The sequence below is a fragment of the Anabrus simplex genome, chromosome 1 (genome assembly GCF_040414725.1).
Source record: "Anabrus simplex isolate iqAnaSimp1 chromosome 1, ASM4041472v1, whole genome shotgun sequence".
Lineage (NCBI taxonomy): Eukaryota > Metazoa > Arthropoda > Insecta > Orthoptera > Tettigoniidae > Anabrus > Anabrus simplex.
Genome location: NC_090265.1, coordinates 315,961,422 through 315,970,303, shown reverse-complemented (window position 1 = coordinate 315,970,303; position 8,882 = coordinate 315,961,422). Strand labels below are relative to the sequence as shown.

General features: G+C 44.0%; 1 protein-coding gene across 1 annotated transcript in view; it reads left to right on the top strand.

Annotated features, from left to right (window-relative positions):
- The first annotated feature begins 518 nt into the window (after window positions 1–518).
- Window positions 519–8,882, top strand: part of LOC136865446 (uncharacterized) — a 362,527-nt gene continuing 354,163 nt past the window's right edge. The window contains exon 1 of the mRNA XM_067142407.2: window positions 519–819. Within this exon, the coding sequence (XP_066998508.2) occupies window positions 723–819 (97 nt within the window). The 5' untranslated portion in view covers window positions 519–722. The remainder of the gene's footprint in view (window positions 820–8,882) is intronic.

The following is an 8,882-nucleotide window of genomic DNA, read 5'->3' as shown; positions in this document are numbered from 1 at the left end:
GAAAAGTCACGTTACTGTGGTTTGGATTCCACGTAAAACGGAAGGACTGGTGGCTTTGACCACGTTATCAGCAGTCACGTTAAACAACAAGCTTTTTTTTAAATCACCTTCTCCTGTCATTCATCTCCGCTAGATAGCATTACTGTTGCAATTGTACAGATGCTCACCCGTTATTGATGGGTCCAGCAATTAGTGTAAAATAAATATTCTGTAGTTAGCGGTATGGATTAAACGTCAGATATGAATAAATACATTTTAAAACACCTACCTCAACGTGTCTCTCCGTGAGACCGGAAAAGCTTTCCTGAAGTTCTCATAATTTATCTGTTCGGCCCTAAAACCTGAACTCTAAAGTCAAGGACTAGTTGGTTGATATTTAAAGCTTTACCGAGTATTCCCAACACTTACCAGTCGGGAGGTATGAATGTGGGCCAGCCACTGGTGCAGGACCTGTCCGCTGGGAGCAGGTCAGTCACTCACTCACTCTAGCGAGCGCAGTTGGTTGAAGGCAGTGGAAAGTGTAGGGGTATATGGTGGTGCAGCCAGCAACTATCCAATGCGAGACATCGGAAGAAAACCAAGTGTTACTTTGTGATTGAATACTTCAAACAGTTTTTTGAAGAGTGAAACTGGTGTATGAATGTAGTGAAAAGTTACGATGGTTTCAGTGATCAATGTGGAAATATGTGTTATTGTTAGCTAGACTAGTGGACTAATGCAACATGCTGATACGCCTCCTAATCTTGTCAGCATTCGTGCTGCTGGTCCACCTGGTGGTTGGGATGTTCGCGAGGGACCTAATGCATCTGCAAATGCACGGTAAGAAGTCCACTGACACCATTTCTTACAGGCAACTTCTGTTTTCATTTGTTTAGTACATTGAAATGAAACATGAAAGTGTTAACTTCCTGAATGATACTTTACATTCGTTCTATATTGAGACATATTTCTCCTTGCTTCGTGTAAAGAACATGGAACATTTCAGTTCAAATCAAATGTGTTTCGTGCGTAAGCCAGTCTTGTAACTCTTAAAAACCATACAATCCAATCTTATAGTTTTACGAGATTGTTTATCACATAATCATAACCACAGGATCTCCAGTTTTACGTGGAATCCGAGCCACAGGGACGTGACTTTTCATTTCAAAAATCCCATGTGCATAGGCTGGAATTCAAATCGTGGCTACCGTCGTAGGAAGCCAGTGACGATGCCACCCGGCTACCACGCCTCCCCTCGTCACTCGCGTAGCTGTGAATGTTTGTAGTTAATTGTGGCTAGGATTGATGAGGAAGGGTAGCATCCGTGGCTCAGACGGCAGCGCGTCGGCCTCTCACCGCTGGATACCGTGCTTCAAATCCCGGTCACTCCCTGTGAGATTTGTGCTGGACAAAGCGGAGGCGGGGCAGGTTTATTCTCCGGGTACTCCGGTTTTCCCTGTGAACTTTCATTCCAGCAACACTCTCCATTCTTATTTCATTGCTTCTATCAGTCATTAATAAATCACTTTGGGAGTGGTGACCCCATCGTACTAACAGCCTATATATGCTTCATTCATTACATCCCTGACCCGGTCATTGACTGGAAAACAGGTTGTAGGTTTTCATTTTCATTGATTAGGAAAGGTCCGTGGACTACAAGCTAGGAAACACTTTATTAATCATCTGGTTTTGAGATGGGAAATCTATTTGCAGGATTACGATAGATTTAACCCCCTTCGCTTTTCGGTGTCATTAGCCGCGCTGAGTGGCGTTTGAGGCGCTGGCCTTCTGACTCCAACTTGGCAGGTTCGATCCTGGCTCAGTCCAGTGGTATTTGAAGGTGCTGAAATACGTCAACCCCGTATCGGTAGATTTACCGGCACGTAAAAGAACTCCTGCGGGACTAAATTTCGGCACGTCGGCGTCTCTGAAAATCATAAAAGTAGTTAGTGGTACGTAAAGCAAATAACATTAATTATTCAGTGTCATCTTTTTTATCGCTGAAATTTAAATTCATAGAGGGCTAGGAATCGACTCGTTGGCTGAATGGTCAGCGTACTGCCCGTCGGCTCTGAGGGTCCCGGGTTTGATTCCCGGTCGGGTCAGTTACTTTAATCTTTTCTGAGTAATTCTTCTTGTTCGGGGACTGGGTATTTGTGTATGTCCCAACACTCTCCTCTTCATATTCAGGCAACACACCGCATTACCAACCACCACAGAAACACACAATAGTGATTACATCCCACCATATAAGGTTAGCGTCAGGAAGGGTGTCCGGCCATAAAACAGGGCAAAATCCACATGTGCGACGCAAATCGCACCCGCGACCCCACAGATGTGGGAAAAGCGGTAGAAAAAGAAGGAGAATAGGGCTAGGAATCGTCCAGCTCCTTGGCTGAATGGTCAGCATTGTACGGGTTCGATTCCCGATCGGGCCGAAAAATTGTAACTTCTTCTTCTTCTTCTTCTTCTTCTTATTATTATTATTATTATTATTATTATTATTATTATTATACACCGCTTGTTTAACGTCGCACTAACACAGCGCGAAGGTTTTGGATGACGAAAGGATGGGAAAGGCTAGACTTAGAAAGGTATCGGTTGTGGCCTTACTTAAGGTACAGTCTCAGCATTTGCCTGTTGTGAAAATTGGAAACCATGGAAAACCACATTCAGAGCTGCCGCTGGAGGGATTCGAACCCACTATCTCCCGAATGCAAGCTCACAGCTGGGCGATCCTAACTACACGGCCAGCTCGCTCGGTGGTCTGATTAATTCCTCTGGTTCGGGGAGTGGGTATTTGCGTTCGTAAAAATACACACCACTTAATATACATACAACGCTTCGCACTACTGGTGGATAAATCCCCCACGTAAGGGTGGCATCAGGAAAGGTAAACGACCTGGGCTAAATCCACATCTAGTGCCGACCGGAAGTAACTGAGAAAAGGCCAGAAAGAAGAAGAAACAGGACCAACGGTTGGGAAGCTACGTTGTTGAACCCGAGCGCACTGTTATATAAAAATATTTTTAAAAACGAAGTGAAGGAATTGTTCCATAAAATGTAGTCAACAGAAGTAGAAAATAAGGATTTCATCCTATATTACTGTGTGGGAGTGAGTTCATCCTATGCTGAGACATGTTTGCATAGATCCACATAATACAATTTATAATGCAGAAATTGAAGTGTGATTACCGCTGTGACAGCTGTCGGCTTTCCATTCAAACAGCCGAGGCTCGAATCTAAATGAATTCTAGTATGGAATTTTCGTGTGAAACATTCCGGCTCTGTAGCTTACTGGTCAGCGTCTTGACCTTCGGGCTTCGGAGTCACGGGTTCGATCCCCAGCTAGTTCATGATATGTTAACCGTGAAAGACTAATTCCCTTGGCTCGGGGACCGAATGTTTGTAGTGTTCCTAACATTCCTTCAAGTCGCACAACACACATAATACTACTCTCCAGCACACTTACATGCGGTTTCTTATACACGTCAGGCTCCGCCCATCCTCATAGGAGGGTCTGCCTTACAAGGGCTGCCCTGAAAATGGTTTTCCGTGGTTTCCCATTTTCACACCAGGCAAATGCTGGGGCTGTACCTTAAGTCCACGGCCGCTTCCTTCCCACTCCTAGCCCTTTCCTGTCCCATCGTCGCCGTAAGACCTATCTGTATCGGTGCGACGTAAAACAACTAGCAAAAAAAAAAAAAAATACAAGGGCTGCACCAATGTAACATCAGTCAGATGAGATTATTATTGAAATTATTATTATTATGATTAGGTTATTATTACCTGAAAAATCACATGTCGTCAGGAAGGCTATGGAGTTTTAGAAAACTCAGCCAAATTCTGTATAATGCAAGATGACTACAACGAACCCAGAAAGAGCTAGGATAAGCTGAAGAATTGAACTGTAGTTTCCGGATTTTGAGGTATTCTGGCAAAAACAGTGTCTTATTTAAAGTGCTGCGACACTTTTATCTCTCCTAGTCATAGTTTGAAACAGACAAATACGATAACCAAAACCCTCTACCTGATATGCTGCTGTCTGTGTGTGAAATCTATCGGTTAGTAAGTTTACATTCTTTTTGTTTTTGTTGTACGTCGCACCGACACAGATAGGTCTTAGGACGACGATGGGATAGTAATGGGCTAGGACTGGGAAGGAAGCGACCGATGCCTTTATTAAGGGACAGACCCAGCACTTGCCTCGTGTGAAAACGGGAAACCACGGAAATCCATCTTCAAGGCTGCCGACGGAGGGTTTCGAACCTACTATACGGAGCAAGTGGCTGTGTGGTTTGGGTCACGTAGCTATCGCCTTGTATTCGGGATATAGCGGGTTCAAACCCTATCGTCGACAGCCCTGAAGACGGTTTTTTCCGGGGATTCCCATTTTCAAATCATGCAAAGTTTGGGGCTGTATCTTAATTAAGGCCACGGCCGCTTTCGTTTCAGTTCAAGCCCTTTCCCATTGTAACGTCACTGAAAATCTGTGATCTAGCGAAGATGAAATCCCCGTGTCGGGAGATTTACTGGCACGTAAAAGAACTCATGCAGGGCAAAATTCAGGCACTTTGACGTTCCCGAAAACCATTGAAATAGTTAGTTGGAACGTACACGTATATTATTATTATAAGAAGAAATCTCTGGTCAAAACGTCCTTCGTCTACCGGTTAGCGTTGCAAGCTATTGTTTGGGAGGCCATGAGTTCGATCCCCACTCTACCATGAATTTAATTTTGTTTGAATCTCTAGAACAGTATTCAGTCAGCCTCACAAGGACAATTGAGGAGCTATATCATTCCGAATATTATAGTATCGGTCAAGTAAACTGGCCTTAATAGCAGGGGGATCCACCATGCTGACTACACAACAATCACTACTGTCTCCAAGTACAGCAACCGTCGGTTAGTAAACCAAACAGTTGACGAGGCCTCAAATAGCTTGGGATAGTCTTTTTTAAAGTTTGTGAACTTTTTGCAGGAAATGAAAGCTACGTAATCACTGTTGCACCTCGACCTATCTTTATCCCAGATCCAGTATAACGATGGCTTAGCATTCACTTGGCCAGCCCCGTAATGGGGAGTAGCATACCTGTCTCTTAACTGAATGCGCCGGTTTCAACTCTCAGCAGTCCAAGGATTTTAATTCTAGGTTAAGCACCCTCGCGAGTTCAAGTAATGAGTGGTTGATATGAGAAGCAGACAACACGGTTATGAAAGACAATGCATACGGATGAGGATGCCGTCACTCTGACCACGAGAAACTCCAATATCTGCAGGTCATCTGGTTGGGCAGCAATCGTCATGGCAGTTAAACGCACTTAATGGGCTGCGTGGGCCACAGGTTTTCTCATCACTTATTTGAATAACAGACTGCAGGATTCCTGTAAGGAATAGCCTGCATAGTTGCCTTCGGTTCCTAGAATCTACGGTTCAATTCCCGGCCGTTCCGCGGATTTTAGTCACGTTTGGTTAATTTTTCCAGCTCGGGGCTGGGTGTTTGTGATTAATGCGCGTTAATCGGTGAGTAATCAGTGCTGCACTTCGATCTATCCCTATCCCTGATCCAATATAACGATGGCTCAGCACTCGCTTGGCGAGCCCTGTGATGTAGGAGTAACATGACAGCCCCTCACCCGAAGGCCCCGGTTTCGATGAACATGATATTACCGGGCGAGTTGGCCGTGCGCGTAGAGGCGCGCGGCTGTGAGCTTGCATCCGGGAGATAGTAGGTTCGAATCCCACTATCGGCAGCCCTGAAAATGGTTTTCCGTGGTTTCCTATTTTCACACCAGGCAAATGCTGGGGCTGTACCTTAACTAAGGCCACGGCCGCTTCCTTCCAACTTCTAGGCCTTTCCTATCCCATCGTCGTCATAAGACCTATCTGTGTCGGTGCGACGTAAAGCCCCTAGCAAAAAAAAAAAAAAAAAAACATGATATTACCAACCACAGGAACGTGGATTTTTATTTCAAATCAACGGATGTGGGATTTTCGAAATGGATGTCACGTCCTTTTGTTCGGCATCCACATACAACTAGAGGTCCAGTGACTGTGATCATAATACCAAACACCACAGAGACACAAAATAGCGAGTACATTCCTCCACAAAGGGTTGGCACCAGGAAGAGCATCTGGTCGAAAAACTAGACTTAATATACATAAGTACCGACCCCAGATGATTGGGAAAAGTGCCAGGAAAGAAAAACAATTGAGCAGCAGGTTAAATTAGTCTGGTAAGAATAGGCTAGTCCGCCTCTGTGGTGTAGTGGTTAGTGTGATTAGCTGCCACCCCCGGAGGCCCGGGTTCAATTCCCGCTCTGCCACGAAATTTAAAAAGTGGTACGAGGGCTGGAACGGGGTCCACTTAGCCTCGGGAGGGTAACTGAGTAGAGGTGGGTTCGATTCCCACCTCAGCCATCCTGGAAGTGGTTTTCCACTTCTCCTCCAGGCAAATGCCGGGATGGTACCTAACTTAAGGCCACGGCCGCTTCCTTCCCTCTTCCTTGCCTGTCCCTTCCAATCTTCCCATCCCTCCGCAAGTCCCCTGTGCAGCATAGCAGGTGAGGCCGCCTGGGCAAGGTACTGGTCATTATCCCCAGTTGTATCCCCGACCCAGAGTCTGAAGCTCCAGGACACTGCCCTTGAGCTGGTAGAGGTGGGATCCCTCGCTGAGTCCGAGGGAAAAACCAACCCTGGAGGGTAAACAGATTAAGAAAAAGAAGAAGAATAGGCCTACTGTGAGGCCTACTGTTACAATGGTTCGAGCCCATGACCCATTTGATTACAAAACTGAATCTTTTTATGTAACAAGGAATGACTAATATTCATTTAAGGAGCTCATTAATTATCTATTGTTTTACGCACACTAACAAGGAAGTAATTCTTCGTATGACTTAATGATTTTAAGATCTATAACACTTTAACCTCATTACAGACAGGAATTAATTAGCGGAACAAGGATACAGAGAGAATACATTCCATTGAATATTTCCCCCATATTTGATTACTCCATCTGGGAACAATGAAGGCAGTATATGATGAGATCTCAAGTGTGACTTAACGGAGCTTAATCGCTCCGAGTGTGAAATTTAGGCGGTAGCAGCCTCTGATTACGAAAGTATAAAGTCTCTTCCTCCAAGTTCACACACTTGGCTTATTCCTTCTCAACGAGCACGGCGTATTCGGCGTTAATAAGGCTTCCTCCAAAGAAACTGTTGTAGTTTCCAATCCATTGTCTCACTATTGGCACCCTATATTTCTCACTCATACGATTGAGTCTACTATTGTGAGATTTAGACTCTTTCGCACCAATATTTAAAAATTGCCTTGGAACGAGTGTAGATCAGATTCTCAAAATGGATCAGTGTGAGGTGTTTGTCTACGAAATTGTCATCGGTAGATTATGATCTGATTTGTTCAAAGATGCATACTGAGTCACTTAGAACTTGATACAGGCATGTGAACGTAGGTTTCGTACTCAAATGTGTTAGTAATTTGCTAGACTGCTCTAATTGATTTCAAAAGATACCAATTATTGTTACCGGTACCAAAATTACCAATGATTATCTGATCCTGTAACGATTAAGAGGTAGGGGGCGGGGGTCCCACAAGGCTGAACCTTATGTTTTCTTGTAGGTAAGAGTACAGAACTGAAATCACAGGTAGGGCTTTTTGTGGATGATGTTATACTGTATATAGTAATAAATAATACCGGAGCTCGATAGATGCAGTCGCTTAAATGCGGCCAGTATCCACTATTCGGGAGATAGTGGGTTCGAACCCCACTGTCGGCAGCCCTGAAGATGGTTTTCCGTGGTTTCCCATGTTCAAACCAGGCAAATGCTGGGGCTGTACCTTGATTAAGGCCACGGCCGCTTCCTTCCCTCTCCTATCCCGTCATTGCCACAGGACCTATCTGTGTCGGTGTGACGTTCAGCAACTTGTAAAAAAAAAAGAAAGTAATAAACACGTTACAGGATTGTGAACTAGTACAAAAACACCTCGACAATGTTGTGAGATGGACAGCAGACTGTGATATGATAGTAAGCGGGATGAAAAGTGAGGCTGTAAGTTTTACCAATAGGAGAAGTCCTCTCAACTTTAATTATTGTGTTGATGGGTGATAGTACCTCATGGGGATCACTGTAAGTACTTAGAGGAAAGATCTTCATTAAGGTAATCCCATTAAGGAGGTCGTAAATAAAGATTACAGATCTCTTTATATAGCTATGAGGGGATTGTAGTTAGGATTTAAAGGAGATAGAGCTTATAAATCTCTGGTAAGACTCCAATTAGTGTATGGTTTCAATGTATGGGACACACACCAGAATTACTTAATACGATAACTGGAAAAGATCCAAAGGGAAACAGCACGATTTGTTCTGGGTGATTTACGACAAAAGAGTAGTGTTACTAAAATGTTGAAAACTTCGGGCTGGGAAGACTTGGGAGTAAGAAGACGAGCTGCTCGACTAAGCGGTATGCTCCGAGCTGTCTGTGGAGATATGGTGAGGCATGACATTAGTAGACGAAAAAGTTTGAATGTAGCTTTCAAACGCAGGGGAGTTCTTTGAAATAATTTAAGAAAAACTAGGTAAGCAAGTGATAGGTAATCTGCCACCTGGGCGACAGATCAATTACGATTGATTGATTGATTGATTGATTGATTGATTGATTGATTGATTGATTGATTGATTGATTGATTGATTGATTGATTGATTGATTGATTGATTGATTGATTGTCCTTTTCGTAACACCAAACAGACTGTCATCTTTCGCTTACCCAAGTGCAGAGAACTGTTGGTTTATGCAAGCCCTAAGATCACTGAATGAAATCAGTCGGATGGTAGACATATTCCACTCGTCAGCTAGTGAAATTCGTGGACATCTTATGGGCGTC